This window comes from Amblyomma maculatum, chromosome 2, assembly GCF_055883805.1.
Source record: "Amblyomma maculatum isolate TAMU_Amacu chromosome 2, ASM5588380v1, whole genome shotgun sequence".
NCBI classification, from domain to species: Eukaryota; Metazoa; Arthropoda; class Arachnida; order Ixodida; family Ixodidae; genus Amblyomma; species Amblyomma maculatum.
The window spans coordinates 137,600,694-137,622,829 of NC_139345.1; the positions used below are offsets into that span (position 1 = coordinate 137,600,694).

General features: G+C 45.3%; 1 protein-coding gene across 1 annotated transcript; it reads left to right on the forward strand.

Annotated features, from left to right (window-relative positions):
• Nucleotides 1-4,522: 4,522 nt before the first annotated feature.
• On the forward strand, nucleotides 4,523-8,936 carry LOC146200026 (uncharacterized). Its single transcript, XM_084595322.1, has 4 exons — nucleotides 4,523-4,620; nucleotides 5,909-5,962; nucleotides 6,674-6,822; nucleotides 8,583-8,936. Exons 2-4 carry the CDS (start codon nucleotides 5,914-5,916, stop codon nucleotides 8,898-8,900), a joined length of 516 nt encoding a protein of 171 aa, XP_084451448.1. The 5' UTR covers nucleotides 4,523-4,620; nucleotides 5,909-5,913; the 3' UTR covers nucleotides 8,901-8,936.
• The last annotated feature ends 13,200 nt before the right edge of the window (nucleotides 8,937-22,136 follow it).

Here is a 22,136-nt window from a genome sequence, read left to right on the forward strand (position 1 = left end):
GTATGGGTAAGGGCAATAGCAATATTTCCGGGAATGAATTTGATTGCGCGGACTTGAAGGTCTAAGATGTCAGTGGAGATAGTATTTTTTTAATTTCAATATAACAGAAAAAAAAACTTCTGCTTCTGGAACAAGACTCATAAAAACTGTCACAGGAAAACTGTCTCTCAAGATATACTCCAGTCCCTTGATGTTGTAGGAAACGTCAATTTTACTATATGGTCTTTGAAGACTTGACCTAGATCCATACCTTAAAGTTTTATGCCATTTGAAACAATAGCATGAATTCTTTTTCACGCTTGTACATTTTAGATTTTTCCTCATCACGGTCGCTATAAATGATTCTAAAAAAATTAAAATAGGTATCTCTGGCATGCTTTACCTATCTAGTTTGTTTATTACAATATTTCTTAAAACTTCCAGTAGTTCAGGATCGCGTTGTTTTAGGAATGCATTATGCACTTCATACTTAGTTTTTCTTTCCCATGTAAATCGCAGTTCACTAATTGTTCTCGCATCTTCTTGGATTGGGAAGTATGCCGGAGAGAAAAGCTTGATCCAAAAATGTTCTAAATATGTCAAAAAATTCATCAAATAATGTGTTTGCATTATTAGATGAAAACACGTTCTCCCGAAATACACATGCATTTGTTGACAAAAAGTGTGTAGGTTTCCGGCTGAAAAATGTCCTATAAGAATCGGGAGCGTATTTTCTTTTTGATGATGCGGAATGCGTACTTTCTCAGGTAAGTGATCACTAAAGCTGGATGTTGTTACTCCAGACATAAAATCTGTGATGGCAGAGGTTAAAAGGAAAAGCATCTGTAAGTGTTGAGGAGGTAGTGGGAATTCTAGTTGCTGAACAAATAACATTCTTAATATCAAAACTCTCATACGACCATGTCATTTCTCTCGATGCGCGAGTATCGGACGTTACGTCGATGTTAAAATCCCCTCCACATATCTGTTTGAGCTCATTACTGATACAGCATTGAAACGAAGACTCCACTAAAGAAAAGAACGTAGCATGGTCACCATGTGGTGGTTGGTATACGGTACAGAAATTACATAGTTACTCATTGTAACAGTCAACATTTCGCAATCATTGTTCGAGAAGAGATCAGACAAGAGATTACATCTGAGATTCTTTTTTTGCTAGCTAAGCAACACCGCTACCACGGTGTAATGTGTGATTTAGGCAGAAAACATGATATCCGAGTATTGAAAAAACGTTGTTTTCTCCAGTTTACCCTGCCTCTGAAAGCATAATGACATCAAAAGGAGAACAAATATTGCTGAAAAATAAATCCGGATAGCCAGGCCTGTTAATGTCTAACAGACTGGATGGACGTTAAATAAAAAATTCAAATTTTTCAGATAAGGTTTACCAGGGAGTGATTTCAGCTCTTCTTTGCAATGTGCATGAAATGTTTAAGAACATTTAATAAAACACCTTTACACGTGCCACCAGGTAATTTATAGACTTCACAACAACGGCTGTGTCGCTGCCTTTCCTTCTGACGAGTTCTTCGCAGGCATTCTGCCAATCATCGCGATAATTCATGTCGCGTGCCCAGTGCTTCGCCTCCCAGAGGAACTTTCGTGTTTGCTTTGCCAGATTGTCTTGGAAGCATACATTTTCATTTCCACCTAAGGCCTTCAGTTTACTTCGGTTTCCGAATCGGTTATCACGGACAGCTTGTGAGCGAAGCGTACAATGATTCCAGGTGTTTTTTTAGGTTTAGATTTGAATTGGTGTATTGCAGCGACGCTTCCAGCTTCTGTGGAAGCTCAAGATATGCTGCACAAGCGTTCACTTTGAAAGATCTTCATGATCTGTTTTCTTTATGCCGTGGATTTCAAGATTTAGCTTGCTGTTATGTCTTTATAGCTGATTTTTTCTTTCTTGATGGCCTCTATCAGTCCCCTGCTTTGATTATTCTCAAGTTCTACGATCTACGTCTTCATGTTTGTCAGAATATTATGTTGACAAAGTTCGGCAAGTGCTTTGTCAAACTTATCGAGCTTCACGTGAACACTTTCATAACAGTGGCTGAGAGTAGCAGTGTCTTTGCTTGAATTTCGGCTATAATAGCAATCTTGACTTTTCGACAGGCTGGACAGCGCCACTGTTTTTTAGTGGATTCTTCTGTTGTTATGAAAGTTCTTCTGCTAGAACCAGCTGCAGCCTACCACCGCTATGATCCTGGTGTTTCGCTCGCAACATCTAAGACGACACAGACGCCGACAATGCCGGCGCAGTGCTTTCATGTGAACGCCGCCTTTACCTCTATCGCTTTAATGGACAAGTCCCTTCGTGGCTCATGATTTTAACTTGTTAGATTTAGAACGCATATTGTGAGAAAAAATGAAAGAGAAAAAAATTCTGAACACATTTTCTACAATTCCTATGAACATTTGAGCGCAGCTCTATAGATTTTTTTTTTCAACGTGAAAGAAAAACATGAGGGCAGAACACATTAGCGGAGGCCCATACAGAGAGAGCGCAGGGTGTTTGTTGATGCCGGCCTCGGTGAGGCTCACACGTTTCCTGTCAGGCCATCCCGGGTGTCAGATTGGAGAGCAGCACAGAGCTCGTGCCTCGTCATTCTTTTCTTCTGTGAAATTCTCTTTGGCTTGTGACACAATTGGCTCTCGGCTCGCGACTCTTTTTAGCTCAATTGTGCAGAAGTCGACGAATACACGGCTTAGCCGCCAACCGGACTCATGAGAGCTGCGTTCTAAAGGTCCATTTGGTGCACAGAAGTTTGGGTATTTTCTAGACAATGTGCGCCGCTCCATTCCCTGCGATTAAAGAACGAAATAGAGCGAAATTTAGAAGCGTTCTTGGTTTCAATTTCTCTATATAGACGAAGAACACAGCCACTTCGTTTTCACCCGGCCGAAGCGAAGGACAGTAGTAAGGTGAATTGCCCTAGATCCTTTGTTCATGCATATTTTAGTTCGAAAAGACTCTTATCTTCAACGTCACAAACGCGACTAAGGAATAAACGGACCCGCAACAATATGAAGCAAGAAAATGCTTAACAGTATATTCAGGCTTTGCCTTTAAGAGTATGAGTCGACAGCGTTAATCGCTTCCGTCCTCGGATTCCCTACGGAATTTTCGCCGCGTACATGGATGTCATGCGTTTTTAATCATCAGTCACTTAGTTCGTGCGTGTAATGTCTCACACATGCTCATGAACATAGTCATCATCTAAGACTTTATGTCCAAGGCTACCGGAAATAGATATATAGCCCATCTTTAACCAAGCTGCTCCAAAGTGCATGCGTGTCCTAATGGTAGCGTATCTAACTTGCAATCGAAGTATCGAATAGGTTTCGATCCCCATCTTGAGCTTGGTTTGGCAGATGCTGCCAATCTGGTCCAGTTACGCGGTCTCGAGACGTCGCACTATGCGCCAATTATTCAGCGCTGGACGATGTCCCCTGCAATTTAAAACCTGCTAGAAATGTGCCGTGTGTTTGAGCTCAAGTCACGCAAAATGCCGGCGCAGGAATTTCTGGAGCGCAGGCTCTTTAATGCTGTCACAGTAATAGCCATTTACTAGCTCAGCGTTGTTGCAGTCCGCACGGGACCACGTACCGGAGAAAAAAGGCATCGACTGAATCAGGCTTGAGTGGAAGCCCAGATGACGGTCGCGTTAAGGAGGCCCATGAGGGTTCTATTTGGCTGACCTTTGGGTTTTTTTTCCTCTCACACACTCTGTACGCCAGAAAAGCTGGGACGGTAGAAACAGTTTAAGAGACCTACGCTGTGAAACAGCCAAATTAATGCTGTGGTGTTTATTGCAGGTTTTGAGGGTAAGTGAAGCCGAACTTTGATGCAAAAGTATCACTCCACCCAACACTAATCATGAGCTTGAGATGGGAGACATACGTTGCGCGTATTTTACACTCTCTAGATAATCTACCAGAGGATGTCAGTTAAACCACCTGAGCTACGTTTATCAGTAACTTCAAGTACCTTCCACGGGTGACATCTTAGAATAGGTGTATAGCAAATAGCTCTCGGAGTGCCAGCTAGACCCTTTTCGAATTATGCAATATTTTTCGTAGGCAAACACGATAACAATCGTTATCTTTCGTACTTTGCGCTGATCGTTTACAATGTTAGATATCGAAGACATTACACCATAGCCAAGTAAGCGAATTTTGTTTCTTTTTTTTTACGTTGGTACTTGAAACCTTGGCTAGCTGGCAGATATCACAAAAATTCTGAGGACGCTAGCCTGTACTGTCAGAAGCACGCGCCGTAACATTAAGAGGCCAAGTAGCGATATTGAGGTCAGCAGATAAGTTAAACGCATTCCTCCTTTGCTTTTGTTACCTAGATTGCACACTGTGTGAAATATCATACAATCGACATTCATGCTATATAGAAAGGTGAAGAGGTTACCCAGACAGGTTTTATCTATGGCTTCCAACGGATTCATTAGAAACGTTTTGTGCACTCATATAATCTTACCTTATCGCATTCTCGAAACCATCCTACCTATTAACTGGCTGCCTATAAAATACCTTGTGAAGTCTGCGTTGGAACCTGACTGACTCCCAAGAGTGCCTTATTCAGTTGCTGAAAGGATTCTACCCTCAGTAAGTATATTTTTCTTGCTACACCAGTCGCGTATGCGGATTGTGTAACGATATCTGGGGCAGGAATAATAATAATTTCTGAAAGGATTCTGCACTAACTAAATTGATTTTGCATGCTACACCAGTCGCATATGCGGATTGTGTAACGATATCTGGGGCAAGAATAATAATAATTGCTGAAAGGATTCTGCACTAAGTAAATTGATTTTGCATGCTACACCAGTCGCGTATGCGGATTGTGCAACGATATCTGGAGCAGGAATAATAATAATTGCTGAAAGGATTCTGCACTAACTAAATTGATTTTGCATGCTACACCAGTCGCGTATCCGGATTGTGTAACGATATCTGGGGCAGGAATAATAATAATTGCTGAAAGGATTCTGCACTAAGTAAATTGATTTTGCATGCTACGCTAGTCGCGTGTGCGTATTGTGTAACGATATCTGGGGCAGGATTAATAGTAATTGCTGAACGGATTCTGCACTAACTAAATTGATTTTGCATGCTACGCCAGTCGCGTGTGCGGATTGTGTAACGATATCTGGGGCAGGAATAATAATAATTGCTGAAAGGATTCTGCACTAAGTAAATTGATTCTGCACGCTACAGCAGTCGCGTATGCGGATTGTGCAACGATATCTGGGGCAGGAATAATAATATTTGCTGAAAGGATTCTGCACTAACTAAATTGATTTTGCATGTTACGCCAGTCGCGTGTGCGGAGTGTGTAACGATATCTGGGGCAGAAATAATAATAATTGCTGAAAGGATTCTGCACTAAGTAAATTGATTTTGCATGCTACGCCAGTCGCGTATGCGGATTGTGTAACGATATCTGGGGCAGACGATATCTGGGGCAGGAATGTGCAAAAGCGAGAAATACATCATGTATAGAAAGTTTCCTTATTTTCAAACTTTGCACACAGTAGGTGTGCAAAAGTTTTCTTCGCTTTATTCATTTTCAAAACAAAGCCGACATTGATGCAATTGGTGTTTCTTGAAATATATAAATTATTTTATAGCAACGATTTATAACCACGGCTAAAGCATCGTGAACGAAGGCAACGGTGCAAAATACAAAGTTAACATTAAAATAACTATTCCACGCAACTCTACGAAAGTGCCACTGTAGTTTGGGTGTTCAATTGGCTTGCTAATAGGAATATGCCTAAGTGGTGCTCTTCTGTCAGCCCGATACTGTGCTTATCGTGTATAATGAGTGCGCGCTTCTTATATTTGCGGCCGATTCGATGACAAACTTAACTCCTAATTCTTTTCTTCGCAGTCACCATGAAGGAGATTTTTGCTGTTTGCATTTTCGGGTTCTTGGCTATCACTGGTAAGACATGGTTCTGTGTACAAAACCTAATTTTAGTTAGTGAACAAATCATTCATGCAAGACAAAGAAAAAAGATGAAATGGAAAGGGATGGTGTGGTCTCTCATCGATTTAATGGATTGCACAGTGCTAAATGGCGGTATTATATTGTATTAAGAATAAAAAAAATGCACCAGGTTTCTAAAACTCATGGAAGTATTCTAAGAATTGTTGGCCACAGTGTTTTTGTAAAACATGAATCATCCAGATACATGCCACATGAAGGCGGTTACTTTGGTAACCATACGTCGTCATAAAATAATCAACAAAAGGCGAATAAAAACGTTTGGACCTAGAATTACCGCCCGATTATATGTAGGCAATTTACTTCTTCCCCCAAAAAATCTGCGTTACTAAGAAGCTTAGAAATCAAAAGGCATGAAGAATCGTACAATATTTTATTTGGAGTAGTTGCTAAGGATTTCTAGTACCAATAATTGCTGCCGTGTAAAAATACACATTAAGGACATAGAGGCTAAAGAGGCGTTTTAACTGTCATTTTGTACGATACCTACTGTTTATTTTACTGGTAGGAACGGTTATATTAAGATGTATATGAAGCGTAAAAAAGTCACAGAAAAAGGTGGCGTCCCTGGCTAGTGCTATTTTGCATCATTACCGAACTTGCCAAATAATTTTGCACAAATCTTTATTACAAACCATCTCATTGCAGCCTCGGCCCAGGCAATCTCTGAAGAAGAGTCATCCCTTTATGCGGCGTTCGACAGCCAAGTGAAATCTGCTGCCGAAGAGGCAATCCTCGTGGGCGAGATCCTGTGTGAAGTGGCTGGACAGATTGAAGATGATGACCTAAGTGCAGAGGTAGGCATGAATAATAACTGTGACCGATTAAAAGATCTGAAAAAAAAAAGATGTGGTTTAGCTTGTGGTTAAACCTTGACTTACGCGAAAGCAATCTGCATGGCTAAGCTTAGGTTAGGCTTCATAGCAAAACCATGGCGTTTGCGTATAGTAGTTTACTTTATGATTTCAGCTTTATTATCACTTCACGTATAATCACCCTTTAACTCTCGATATTGCCCATTCTCATTCGAGTGTTGAAGACTTCAAGGGGTATGACATCGTTTCTATGTCAAACTCCGGGGCACACCGCCGTCACAACGTTCGAGCGAACTTTCTGTCCTAGCAACTCGCTATTGTCGTTCGCCTCTGCCAACTATTCAGTTATTGGTCCTCTTCGTTTTTTTCTTCTTTTCCTCCTTCATTTATTCTTTGTTTTTTCTCTTATTTTTATAGTTCGTTTTCTTCATCCTCGTTTTCCTCTTCGGGCACTCTTGGTCTAAAACAGGTGACAGTTTTTAGGCGACGGCGCGACGCGCCGCGGAGCATACGCCGTACGGCAATCCGTGCCACGGTGCCACGCCGACGGCTTGAAAACCTAGCTCAGTGTAGCTTTCGCTAAAACGTTTTACGAAACGATATTAGGAGCTTTGTTATCTAGGAAACCATATGAGCAAGAATCATAATTAGCATGGCATGAAACAAATTTGTGTTGAAAAGGTAGCTATTCCGCAATGATCACGTTCAAATGAGTCCTTAGTATATTAATGAGCATGTCATATTCCTTGCTGTTGCTGACAACATATGTGGTTTGACCAAGTTCAGGGTAAAGAAGCAAGGCTGTGGTTATCCATAGCCGTAGTTGCACTGGATAGCCAATCACTGTGTGTGAAGGCCATTGGTTGGGTGCCTTAGCTGTCCTTAGCGAAAATATATGCATTACTTTCTAATAATAGAAAACTTGCAGTCTGTGCATAGCCATTTTTCTCCTTTTTGAAGGTAGATGAAAGCGTGACTTCACTGTATAATGCTTTGAGAAAAGCGCTTGAGTTCATTAATGCCGCTGCGTAATTGTTAAAAAAAAATAATGAGGCACTCATTTCTGAAACGATGATGGCAGTGCATGCGAAAGGAGGAATAATGGCAGATTTTGCTGGCTTGTCAGTGATAAAATGTGAGGTGTGACATCTGCATAGCCTCCAGCCTGGTTTAGCGTGCATGAAGTTTTCGGGCAGGCACGAGCTTAACCTTTAAATAATGCTGACGAGAATGAGCCGGAAAATGAATAGCGAACAAAAAAGCACTTGAAGAAAAAAAGCCGAGGAACCTCTGGAACCACCTATGTAGCCACTTTAATATTTTAGATAGGTTCAGTACGTCATTACGTTCTTGAAATGTGCCTGCCTATGCTGCGTTTTTCAATGGGCCGTTTAACCTCCATAGCTGAATCTTTACTTCAAACCTCTTGCACGATGAAAGATGCACTATAAAATACACATCTTAACAGTGTAAAAATGTGGATTTCGGATGAGCTTATACAGTAGCTGCGTCACTGCAATATTATCGTATATAATGAACACGAATATTTACTCCACTAAACACAGAACAAAAGGCGTTATATGTTCCAGATTAGCATAGCTTTCTCACCACTCATATTTAAAAAAATTGGATACCTTACGCGTTCTTGACGAGTTTGCAAATGTACGGTAACCGGGGATCCACTCATGAATTATTAGATTATAATGGGCTCCACTCTGATTATCTTCTTTGTTTATCTCCAGACGGATGAGTACTTCGTCCGGGCGCTCTGGGAGAAGACCAAGTCAGCAGTAAAGAACGCCACAGCAAAGGTCAAGGGCGCAGTGAAGAATGCCTACAAGGAGGCGAAAGATCGCTTGAAGGCAGCAGCAAAAGAGGCCAAGCAAAAAGCAAACGAGAAGGCCCTTGAGATCATGACAAAGATCTTTGGCAAATCCATGGAAACTTATGCTTTCGAGGATTCCAACAGTCGTGTTGACTTCGTGAAGGCCGTGTCCGCAGACATTCAACGGGTCGGTATGAGGCTTCAAGCGCTGGGAAAGTCTCTGCAGGAAAGCTAAAAAAATGACGTAAATAAAGGACAACGTTATAAACACCTTCTGCAGCACGTGTGTTTTTCACTACTCTACTAGAGGAGAGTTCTACTTAAGTTCAGGACAACCCAGAGGGCTATGGAACGAAAAATGATAGGGGTAACATTATGAGATAGGAAGCGTGCAGAATGGGTCAGAGAAATAACTCAAGTTACTGGTATTCTAGCGGAAATTAAGAAGAAGAAATGGACATAGGCAGGTCATGTACTGCGAAGAGAGGATAGCCGATGGTCGCTTAGGGTAACAAACTGGATTCTAAGGGAAGGAAAGCGTAGCAGGGGACGGTAGAAAGTTAGGTAGGCGGATAAGGTTAAGAAGTTCGCAGGGGTCAAGTGGATGCAGCTAGCACAGAACCGGGCTAATTGGAGAAATATGGGAGAGGTCTTTGTCCTGCAGTGGGTATAGTCAGGCTGATGATGATGATGATTATGATGAAAGGCAATAGCAAATGAGATGAACAGACGATGCTTCCACTTATTACTTTGTTGTTAGCGAAATTCCTATATCTGAACTCCAGAGGAAAGAGAGAAGTTTGACTTTTGTTCAGAAAAGGTGAGATGTCTTCAAGCAAGGTGAGCACTTAGTCTACGAAGCCGTATCATCGAGGCATTTGCCGAGCCCGGTCGGCGGACAACACTAGTCATCAGGGCTTGGAAAGCTAGCTGTAACGTTTACCCTTTTGTGCCTTGGTTCTCACCGTAAAAATTACGAGACAGGCATTATTTGCAAATGAAACAGAGAAAAAGAAGTATTCATTGTAGTAGCGTTATGGAGGCTCTAGATTTAATTCCATGTGACAGTTTAGTTTGAAAGGTAGCCATGATAACAAAGTGCTGTACATAATCAGATGTAATGCCATTTATTAATCGGCAGTGAAATTCTTTTGACATATAAATCCAGACAGCGCACATAGACAAAGGATGCCAGAATGTTTTTAAGAGCCGTGCTCTATGTTAAGGTTTTCAGCGAGCTGTGATGTCGGATGAGCCAGTACAGATGCTTTACGGAAACAAAAGTTATTAATGATAAAAACGAAAGCGATCGCGCACGCTGACTTTTTTGGGCCCGCTCGTCTGCCTATGATAAACTAAAACGTCCCCTTCCGAACGTACGATGTAGATTAAAATCATTTGCATGAGTTTAAAATTTCCGATTGTGTGCCTCTATCAATGGCTATTGAGCCTGCAGAAAATGCAGAGATGCCAACAAACACTTGAAGCCTGCATAAAACGCGTCGTGATATAATTCTAAACAACTGGAATTCATGTAAAAATGCTAACTGGCATTCACGAAAGGTACAGAGGCTTCGGTACATCGCTGACATCTTGTTTTTGAATAAGGGTTGATACTCCTGCAGCGCATGTCCGACAATATCAAGTTATTGTGTAACCAAATATTTGCATGCCACTCTTGAAACCTTAGGAAAAGTATGTGCGGAGGCGTTGATTTGTAAATGACTGCAGTAGAAAAAGTTCACAAATTATTTCACGTATTGCCTTTTTCGACGGATGTGCGACTTTACGCGATTCACTACCGTTTTTGAAATTCTGCGTGACTATTGGACGACTTTCTGCTCGACGGTAATAGAAGGAGCGCACCGAAACACGAAGCCGTATTTTCCGCCTTGCGATGCATTTAACTGATGTGAAGAAATTCTCGTGATCAGAATTTTCGTATTAACCAGCTCGTTTTCAACTTTTTATCTACGTTCAACCTCGTCATCTGTTTGTTACTATACCTTTTCCACCCTTCTTATCTTTCCACTTGAGGTCCAGAAAGGCGAAGGCGCGAAACCTAGATTCATTTATTCCCCTGCCTCATTTTACTTATGACCTCAATTTCACGTATCTGTGTAAGTCTGTTTCCGAAGAAATATGTTCATAAGGAATTTATTTTAATACTAAAACACTTGAAGTTTTCGACTGGAAGCACACCATAGAATCGCTGTCTGGGCAATGCAACTTTTGGGACGAGTTTTTTGGCGACAAATTGTAATGTTGTGACAAAATGAAACAAGGTTTTGCCGCGCACCTAAGATAAACAGTTAATCTAAAACCATTCTTACTTTAACCCAATTCAAGTGTACATCACGCGCCAGCGCCACCCTGTTTTTGCAAGAAATATGTACCAGGTGACCTTACACTTCGCCACATATGTCTCGCCATTCGTTGTGGCCTTGCTTCCCGGCCTCCTGTCCAATGTTCTCAGCTATATTTGTCCTAAATCGGCATTATGCAGCTGGAGAGAAGGTAGTTCGGAGCATAAAAGTTTTGACGTGAGACCTTAATCGGCGGCATGAGGTGATTAAAGAGAATATAAGTATACACCTGTTGGAAGTTAACTTCTTTGCACTTAGTCTGAGGAGATGGCTGTAGCGCTGCATCGTCAGATTTCGGGGTAGTGGACGAACATATTGCTACGAAGATGACGAAGCGGGCAGTGGCGCGGGGCGGAGCTCTCGCGCTATGCCCGCTGGCCATTAAAGCATATTTCATCGTCATGTCATCACGTCGCTTTGTTTTTGCTGTGTCGCCGTGTTCCATCGCTTGTCATCCCACCACGTAACATTTGGTTGGAGGTGCGGTTCATCCCCATCCTCGCTTTGCCCCGTCGAAGCCAACCGTATGCCGGGTCCATCGGCCAAGAGCCCGTGGAGATCGCCATACAGCTTTACCCCAGCCCTTTGTACTCAGACCCGACCAGCCGCTCTCCCCAGCACCGTCCCCAGCCTTGACCACTACACATGACGACCAGGAAGAGCTCAAATCCGACCCGACCGACCCTACGACGAAGGCAGCACCCCCGCCCAAGCTGTTCGGCGTGTCCATGAGCCTTAGCCTTCGGCAAACGGTGAAGATTGGACCTGATGCTCCGGGGCAAGCCTTCATTACATCTTCGCATTCATTGTGGTGTCCAGCGTTTCATGTCCTGATCCTGTGTCTGTGTTAATCGTCCCTTCATGCACTGGATTTCTAGCAAACGATCGGGACGATCGCTCGGTGGCCCCGGGTAGTGCTACGAAGATGACGAAGCGGGCAGTGGCGCGGGGCGGAGCGCTCGCGCTAGGCCCGCTGGTCATTAAAGCATATTTCGTCGTCATGTCATCACGTCGTTCTGTTTTTGTTTTGTCGCCGTGTTCCATCGCTTGTCATCCCACCACGTAACAATATTACGAGAGGAGCCCGTGAATGAGGTTTACTCTATTCACAGTCCACGATGACCCAAAAGAGAAAGCGGCTTACGTAGAAATAAACACAAAATTTGGGTCAATAAAAGGAGATACGAAAGATGCACCTTACTCTGTTAGGTATTATATGATTTTACATCCCGTTGTCGAAGCGCCTCCGACGACCTTCGCACCAGAACGGGGGAGAACACGAGGGCGAGCTTAAAGTTTCGTGCGTTATACTATGGAGCTTACACTGTGCGCTGCCGCTGGAACAGTGTATTTTCCCTAGTGCCGTGATGTACAAAGACAGCGCTGGGCAGTCAATTCTCTGAACTGCAGCCGAGCTGTACATACGTATTTCCAGACGCACCTGAAAATATATGCTACAGTGCAGAATGGGATATCATTGCAGAAAGCGCGCGCCAGCCGATACGTGTAGTGTAGGGCTCGTAGGAGTATCCATCGGTATATGTCATCTGTAAAATTCATGTTCGTTGTTTGCTTTTCTCCTTCTGCACATCTCCAATGCGCTCGTCGATTTGGCGGACGACGTGCAGATTACACAAACATTGAGACGAAGGACGATGAACGTGAATTTGTAAGACGAACTTTAACTTTATAAAACACAAACGTGAGGTACAGAATCCTTATGTACAAAAGAGAGGCGATTACAATTCTCAAGTGAGACTGAACAATAACTAAGCGCAGCTCCACGAGCTGCACGCGAACTGCAACATGAGCTCGTAGCTCCCTTGACTACTTCGTCTAAGCCGGGGCCTGTCGCTGCTGATATCTCAGCTTCGCCAAGTAAAGATGGCCGCGCAGCGCGCTCTCAACCGCCGCCGAATGTTCGAGACGAGGAGTAGGAGCGGAAACAGCTTAGCGCTGCCAAAGCTATGCTCCCTTCTTCCGGCTTGTTAGAAAAACATGGAATTTAGTAGAAGCCATGGTCAGCACGCGTGGCCTTCTCAATGACACGAGGTGAGTAGGACCAGGTCCGCAATGCGTGGGCCAGCGTGCCTTTTCGGCAATGTCGATGAGGGCGAGGGCCAGCGCGGTGGCCGGGATTGCGCAATCGGCCGCGCCTCCGTCTGGTGGCTACTGAGCCCTTCAATCTGCGCCGCTTTCTCCGGCTTGCGCGCCGAGATGTTTGCAAATAGACCATCGCGGCCTTACATCCCCGTTTCATTGCACGACGAAAAGAAAACGCATTGGGAGATACGAATGCATATCATAGTCTAAAGCCCTATACGTCGGTAATAAAGCCATTTCATAGCCACGTCTTTTCTCGATTACGACAGAGTTGTTCTTCATTGTGGTGCAACAATGTTGACTACATGCTTAAATGTGCGCTAAAAAATGTTTCAGACGTTACACTTACCTGATGCCGTATTGGACTGTTTTGTTACTTGAATACGTGCAAAATTTGGTCTGTTCACACACTCATTCCTAAAAGAGAAAATGTTCGAACACAGAACTGAGCGTACAACCAAGAACTATCATCATGCATGCCAACCTTGGGCTTGGTGTAAACACTTCTTAGAAAATAAAGAACTGTGTTGTCCTCATATTTGCATGAACCCACTTTTTATTCCTAAATACTTAGTTCAGTACAGTTCAGTTCAGTCGTTCAGTCGTGTCCGACTGTTCGTGACCCTATGGACCATATCATGCCACGCTTTCCGGTCTCTCACTATCTTCTTAACATCACATAATGTCATCTGCAGCGCCTTGAGGATGCCATCTAATCATCGCGTTCGCTGCCTACTCCTTCTCCGGTGACCCTCAACCTTTCCCATTATCAAATTTGCATCATCAACATCAAAAATTGTGAGTATTGACTGGTGGTTCGGGTACTCGTCTCAATGTTTCATAAATATATATCACTGAGAGATTTCGACGGGGTTTGTTCTTACATTGCAGTTAAAGGAACTACGCATTCCAGGTACCAAATCTTGTGGGTGGTGCAAGTTCAATGACGAAAGCTTTCAATACTAGGAAGGTTGAGATTAAATGGTGACTCAATCAGAAAACATGCCGTGGGTGAAACGACTACAACTCAACAAACTGCCTTCGCGAAATGAATGGTGTCGAGCTCGAAAATCATATATTCTTGACATGTGATAATTTTGGGCAGAAAGTGAAATCCAGCCGCGAATGACTGCGAGTGATTTCAGCGCGATGTATATCAAATGACAACAAAGCTTGCATTTTTTAGGGACAATAGTTCATATTGGACGCTTGTTATCAGCTATCCAAACTACTATTTAACACAAAATGTCGCAACGAACGAAGCAAAACTATCACAGGTCCGCGCTGCAGGAAACAACTTCATTTTTTGAATGAAATATTGCAAATATCTCGCGGACTGCATTGTGTTCAATATGAAGTAGCGGAGGTGATCTTACAGTTAGGGCTCTCAACGATGTCAACTATCATAGCGTGGAAGCAGCTTTGGTGCAGTAGATACCGCCTACATATGCGAGTATACGAGCTAGTATTGCCTAATTGGTTCTGCGCAATCCGATTAGCAGAAATGAAGGCTATCATATCAAGTAAAGGTGACAAAAAAATTTACAAAGGGATGTTGAATGTGTTCTTTAGATACTTTACACTAGTAATATACCTATTGTCATATTCGAAAATTCTGCTTTGCTAGGCTTGTAGGTCTTGTTATATATTTCGAAAAAATTAAACCTACTCTTTGAGCTCCAAATTACCCATACGTGCCGGATTAACTTCAGGAGCGATATTGCGCTACAAATCGTAAGCGTAGAACTTCTATAATATATTTATTATGATCAGGAGTGTATTTTGCAATTTTCCAAACTTGTCTCGCAAATAATTTAAAATCTCCCCCGGATGGTTTCCTACGTAAGACTTACCGATGAGGAGCGAGCGCATGAAAAAATAAGACCTTTAAAATATTTTCACCTGCTAAGTTTCGGAATTGAAGAGGAGAAGAAATAGGTGAAAGAAAAAGGAAGAAGCGGAAGTTAGTGAGCCTTGGACTCTCGGTTTCCACAAGTGAAAATAAACGCCTTGTCACGTACTCACTACGCAGCAGTTTGGCGGAACGTGGGAGTTAGCCCAAGACGGACCCCTCCGACCTTCGACGCAGCCGCCGACTCGCTGGCTTACCACCGCTCTCTTGGATATGGCTCAATAAGGTAACGCCCAGAGAACGCCCCTAGCGGTGTGCAAATAGCAGCATCATCGCGAGCCCCGGACGCTCACTGGGAAATCTGACGAAGATATTGATGAGTTTGGTTTGGTTTGTGGGGTTTAACGTCCCAAAGCAACTCAGGCTATGAGAGACGCCGTAGTGGAGGACTCCGGAAATTTCGACCACCTGGGGTTCTTTAACGTGCACTGACAACGCACAGCACACGAGCGCCTTGCTTTTCGCCTCCATCGAAAAGCTGCCGCCGAGGCCGGGATTCGATCCCGCGTCCTTGGGAACAGTAGTCGAGCGCCGTAACCACTGCGCCACCCCGGCGGGCATATTGATGAGTGGCTCACACATTAAGAGTAGGTGAGGCTGTACAATGGATTTAAATTCAGTTCAGTTCAGTAGTTCAGTCGTGTCCGACTCTACGTGACCCTATGGAACATATCACGCCACGCTTTCCGGTCTCTCACTATCTTCCTAACACAACATAACTTCATCTGCTGCGCCTCGATGATGCCATCTAACCATCGCGTTCGCTGCCTACTTCTTCTCCGGTGACCCTCAACCTTTCCCAACATCAAAGCTTTCTCCAGCGACTGCTCAATTCTCATCAGATAACCAAAGTAGCTGAGCTTTAACTTTAGAATTTGACCCTCCAATGAGTATTCAGGGTTTATGGTCGACCACATCGACTGATTTGATCTTCTGGCAGTCCAAGGAACTCTTACGAATCTCCGCCAGCACCATAATTCAAACGCGTCAATTCTTCGGCGGTCATCCTTCTTCACAGTCCAACTCATGCATCCATACATTACAAATAGAAAGACCATAGCACGAGTTATACGGATCTTGGTTGGCAGACTAATGTCTCTGCTTTTTACTAGGCGGTCGAGGCTAGCCATGGCTGTCTTTCCCAGAAGCAGGCGTCTCCTAATTTCAAGGCTGCAATCTTCTTCCCGGGTAATCTTGGAGCCCAAGAAGAGAAAATCTGTCACAGCTTCCACTTCTTGTCCCTTACTGCTATAAGGCAAGACGCACTGTGAAACTAGGTAATGTTGTATTGTATTGGAAATCACCGCACTAATCAAGTTGGACAACCATGAAGACGCACTGACTATCTGGAATGTTTTATGGTAGAACTAAAGATGTGTGTGAGGTTATTTTCTGCAGACGTGCTTGCCACCTTCTTCTGTGGCTTATTTAAGGACACCAATCGAAATACATGGCCCGACCGACCAAGTTAGCGACAAATAATCTTATCTAGACACATGGACGGGACGGTTGTATAACAAACAAGTAGTGCGAAGACTAAACACAAATTGTCAAGAGTCACCAGGTTATTGGAAAAGTAGGAAAGTCGGTGCAGACGCTCCGGGTGGTCACAGCTTGGCAGGGTCGCTGACGTAGGGCCTCGGTAGGCCCAGCGGAAGGCTAGGCCATCGGACGGGGCCCACTGGAGGCACAAGGCCTCGTGTTGCCGTACCACAGCCGAGGCGTCAGGTCTCCCCGACGTGCCTGGGTCCAGCACGGCGCCGAACGCCCGTGCCAGTGAAGAGCTGCCGTTACAGCAGCAGCGATGAGCAGCAGCTACTGTACATCCAGGTCCGATTACCCGCGACAGGAGGAGGACCAGGACTAGATGGGCCAGGCAGACCTTAACACGCACCACCCGAGCTCCGTGGACAACCGAATAGCTCCGCTGCTCGCATGTTCTCTTCTCCTCGTGCCTCGCGCTCCTCGAGCCACTCTCCACGTTCTCTTCATTTTTCTTTCTCCACACGTGATTTCCTTCTTCGTCGTTCCTCAGTTTCTCTCCACTCACACAGGTTCTTCAGAAATATGCACCGCCATTGAGCAGTTTTTTTTCGAAGAAAAAAACTTGGGGACATGATACTGATGCACTGTTTTGGGGACCGCACAACACAACACTGCTGGACACATCACTGCTGCACACATCAGTAACCACAAAAGCACTTTTCCAGTGCATAATGGGCTTGGCATTAGATGCGGGTAGGAGAATCAGAGCTTGAACTCCCACCTTCAACTTTCTACATGACGTACGCCTATCATAGTACATCTTTTGTGACCTATTGGCCTGCATCAAATTCTGCTGTGCAAGCTGCAGCGTTTCTTCTAAAAGCTCCCTCAAGTCAAGGACATAACCATATGTTGTTCTGACGGTGACAGATAGCTTCTCAGCCGTCCAGAGCTCTTTTAAAATGGTAACTAGCCCTCGGACTTGACGGTCATATATTAGTTCAAATGGACAAAAGCCCAGACAAGCCTGTGGTGCTTCTCTGTACGCAAAAAGCAGCGAGGCCAGGTAACGATCCCCTGACATCGAATATTCTTGAAACAACTTTCGCAGCATATTCTTGAAAGTGTAAATAAACCGGTCTACCAACCCACTTCCTATAGGTTGGTACGGTGTTGAACTTAAGTGCTTGATAGCTAGCACATCGTTCACTTCCTGCACTAGGGTAGACGGGAAACATGAGGCCCGAATGCAAAGGACCTCCAGCGGGAATCCAATCCCGGAGAAGATTTCCAACGAACCCTCAGCCACAACGGCTTAGTCGATGGCGGGTAGGGCTACAGCATCAGGAAACCATGTGGCAAAGTCCACTAAAGTAAGGATGTACCGATTGCCTCTAGATGAGGTGGGTGTCAACGGCCCGATAATGTCCGCAGCCACCCGCTCAAGTGGTGGGGAGATAATAGGAATGCATCCTAATGAAGCGTTCTTCAGCTTTCTTTTCGGGGCAGTCCTCTGACATGCATCGCATGACCTCACAAACATCTTAATGACAGCTTGCACCCCTGGCCAGAAAAGTGACTAGGTACTCTCGCTGTAGTTTTCCTAACATCCTGGTGGCCGGCAAGTGCACTTTCTTGTGCCTGTGCGAGGACCTGATTGCGCAAAACCTTCGGAACGATCACTTCTTCGATTGTTTTTCCAGGACAATGTTGATGTGTCTGGTACAAAATGCCGTCAATGAGATGGAAGGTGTACACCGTCTGCCCTTTTCCGGGATAGGGTTTCTTCAATGTGCGACGACACACGTCTAAACTGGCGTCATCTTCTTGCTTCTTCCCCAAAACCGGCCGAGATATTTGGAGCGTGGTTTGAGTGGCAGCCAAACCAATCTCAGGAACTTTTGTTGCCAGATCTGGGAAAGAAGCACTGGACCCATCATCACTGTCATGTATGCTTCTCTGGAACGTCAAAACAGTTGGAACGCCGGCGAATGGGGCGCTTGCACCAGGAACGTTGCCTATAATTATGTCATACAAAGCCATAGGCAGGCACCTAGCAATTGCCTTGTCTGTGAAGTATGGGGACCTGATCATCTTCCGTCTCAGGCGCTTCGATGTTAGAATCATCCGCTAAACGTAAGGATCCTCGCCCACCCGTGTTGCCAGCCCCGGGCACCAGAGCCTGACGCACCATCATGCTATTAAATCCAGTGTCGCGATGCACTGACACTGCTTGTCCGAACACTTCTCCATGCTCCACCGGCATGCTGGTATTCATTGGATTTGGGCTATCAGCCGAATCTTCACCTCGAACATCCAGGCATGTTCTTTCCTGCTGTCGACCAGGGCAGGAATCTCAAGGGGACGTGCAGCAAGCATATATTTCCCAGTCGTTTAACTTCTGCGTCGACACAACTGAATTTCATGCCATTATTTGCGACATAATATGCAGTATGTATATGCACCTATGTGGGATCTTCTGGCAGATGAAGCAGTGAATTTGTGTCTTTGGTTTTAGTGCTGCGTCCTTAGATTTGCCTGAATTCTGCTCAACTCTATTTTTAAAAACCGCGAGGTTATTCTGTCGTTGAGCCTACAGAAAGTGATCGGCGGCCTCGGCAACCTCGTCCATCGTTTTGCAATCACGTTCCCGCAAAAAGAAAACTAAACGATTGTGGCAGCTGTTTAAAAACTGCTTAGCCACTATCATGTCCAGAACCACTTTAAATGTGCGGACTTGTCCTTGCATCAAAACCCAGTGGTCAAAAAAAAAACTTAACAGCCTTATGGCATACTGGGAAGCTGTCTCGCCATCTTACGGCTTGCTTCCACGAAACGTCTCTGTAGCCCTCAGCCGTGAAACGCAATCTTCGAAGTTAGACAAGTTACGCTACCTCGTAATTCACTGAGTCCTCAGGATACAGTCATCCAAAGACTCTGAGAGCGTCTCGCCGAGGCACAGGCTAAACTCCGTGGCCCAGTTCTCTTTCGGCCAGCCCAGGCCAACGGCGACTTGTTCAAAACGCTTCAAGTACGCGCCCAAATCGTCACTTGTGTCATTAAATTATGGAATCAATCCTTGAGGACTAAGTGGGCAAGCCGGAGCCGGTACAGTACCGTGCTGAGCACCCCCAGCATTATGAACGTTCCTTGCCAATTCCGGAAGTTGCACTCGTAGCTGCAAATTCTGGCTTTCTTGCCTAAGCGCTGCTTTGCTCTTTCATGTTCTGCAGCTTTCGCTTCACGTTCTGCAGCTCTCTCTTCGCATTCTGCAGCTCTCTCTTCCCTTGCCTTTTGCAATTCTTTCTCAACCCATTCGTGCACATCTACTCCCTGCAAACCTAAACATTCCCCTACCGCGAACAACTCTGCTGCACTCATTTTTCTCCGATTTCTAGTCGCGGGAAAATTCTGCTTGGCCGGCCTGGAGCTGTCGCCGACGATAAAATTGTGAGGTTCTGTCTTCAGATCTACTTTCCTACTCCTTCTGTGGCTTATTCAGAGACGCTAGTAGAAATACATGACCAAACCGATCAAGTTAGCGACGAATAATTTAATCTATACACATGGGCGGGACGAGAGTATAAGAAACAAGTAGGATGAAGACTAAACACAAATTGTCAAGAGTCACCAGATTGCTCGGAAACTAGGAAAGTCGGTGCAGACGCTCCGGGTGGTCCCAGCTTTGCAGGGTCGCTGACGTTGGGCCTCGATAGCCCCAAGCGGAAGGCTAGGCCGCCGGACGGGCCCCGGTGGAGGCACGAGGCCTCGGGTTGCCGTTCCAAGGTGGTGGTGAACTCTTTTATTGCGCCCCAAAACAGGGGACTAGTCAAAGGACCGGCTGCGCTGACTTAGAGGATGTCGGCGGGGATCCTTTTGGATGCCGCGGCCTCCACCGCGCGCTGGATAAGCCAGCGTTGGTCTGCTGGCTCGGAAGTACACAGGAGAGACTCCCACGTCTCTGGGGTGTTTGAGTTGTCCGTGTTGTAATGTGTACAAGTCCACACCATGTGTATGACTGTGGCCGGAGTTGAGCAGTGTTTGCACATGGGGACTATCTGATCCGGAAAGATCCTGCTGTATAAGAGGGGGTGGGGGAAGCTGCCAGTTTGTAGTTTGCGCCATTGGACGGCCTCACGTCTTGTTTGATCGCGGCATGCGGGGGGATATGTGCACCTTTGGAGTCGGTAGTGCTGGAGTATGTCCGTGTAAGTGGTGGGTAGAGAATAGCGTGAGATATTAGTGCCAAGGCCGATGCGTCAGGTCTCCCCGACGTGCATGGCTCCAGCACGGCGCCGAACGCCCGTGCCAGTGAAGAGCTGTCGTCGCAGCAGCGGCGATGAGCTGTAGCTACTGTACACCCAGGTCCTGTTAGCGGGGACAGGAGGAGGACCTGGACAGGATGCGGCAGGCAGGCCCCAGGTCTGGATACCCAGGTCAGGCCTGACAGAACATGCTTCGCTTTAGCTCCCTGGACAACCGACAAGCTCCGCTGCTCGCCTGTTCTCTTCTCATCCCTCGCGCTCCTCGAGTTACCCTCCACATTCTCCTCTTCTTCTTTCTGCAAACATAGTTTTCCATCTTCGTTTTTCCTCAGTTTCTCTCCACTCACAAAGGTTCTTCACAAAGTGATTCGGCGGTGGAGATGCAAAGTAGTAACGTGCAGAGCAAACGTTTCTCCTGCAAGCCCAAGTAAGACATATACCGCATACATGACGAAAGTTTTGAAAGTGTTGAACCTCCAAATGTCTGAAGAAAATAAAGGTGCGTGTGTGGTGAAAGGCATCGCTGAAGGTTTATATACATTCCTGATCAAAAACATCGTCTAAACTCTTCTTACTGTTGCCTGGCTGGTTAATCTAATTTCTGTGGCAAGTGTAGATGTTGGTGCTCCCGATTCAATGACTGACTGCATACGCTGGATCTCCGAGAAAAACTTCATCGAAACCAGGAATCTCTCTTCCGAGATGAAGGCCAATATGAAAGTTGCACTACAGTCAGAGACCCTGATCTCATCTGCTTCTTGGACTCTAACTGGCACTGCACCCAACTTCGACAACAACCGACAGTATGACACTCTCTTCCCAGCAGCGCTTGGGCCGAAGGACCACCGTCACAGGTGGAGGCGTTCACAGCAACTCAAACCTGACTACAATTCCCGACCTGATCAAGTTTGTACTCACTTTACTGCTGAACGGTGGCACCCGTCGCCTCTGTGCTACAACTGGAGAATGATCGAACATATCTCTCGCGACTGGCGTCGACGGGGCATGCGGCCGTAAGACTACCGCCCCTGGCCTAATGCTTTTTATTGGTTCGACACTGAAATTATTCCCCCAACGCCTTCATCTACTTGGGATGGCTACAAATACAACCCAACACAGTTGCACAATGCCTCGCCTGCTTCTGACTGCAGTATGGCGCCACCACCTTAGCGCCAGTGACGCTCACCATCATCTCAGCCCCATTCTCTACCTCCGGGAAAGTAGGCTGCGTGGCCGATGAAGGTGAGGCCACTGCAGAGTCAGACTTGTCAATATCTCTTCCTGTGTTTATGTTGAAGAACCGACTTGAAGTACTCAGTGATGCTTTTGTCACTATGGCG

Bases quoted from the DNA above. Each gene is read 5' to 3' on its own strand.
- LOC146200026 (XM_084595322.1), top strand. From the start codon at position 5,914: ATGAAGGAGATTTTTGCTGTTTGCATTTTCGGGTTCTTGGCTATCACT. The intron at 5,963-6,673 runs GTAAGACATGGT...ATCTCATTGCAG, and splicing joins CGGGTTCTTGGCTATCACTG to CCTCGGCCCAGGCAATCTCT. The intron at 6,823-8,582 runs GTAGGCATGAAT...GTTTATCTCCAG, and splicing joins ATGATGACCTAAGTGCAGAG to ACGGATGAGTACTTCGTCCG.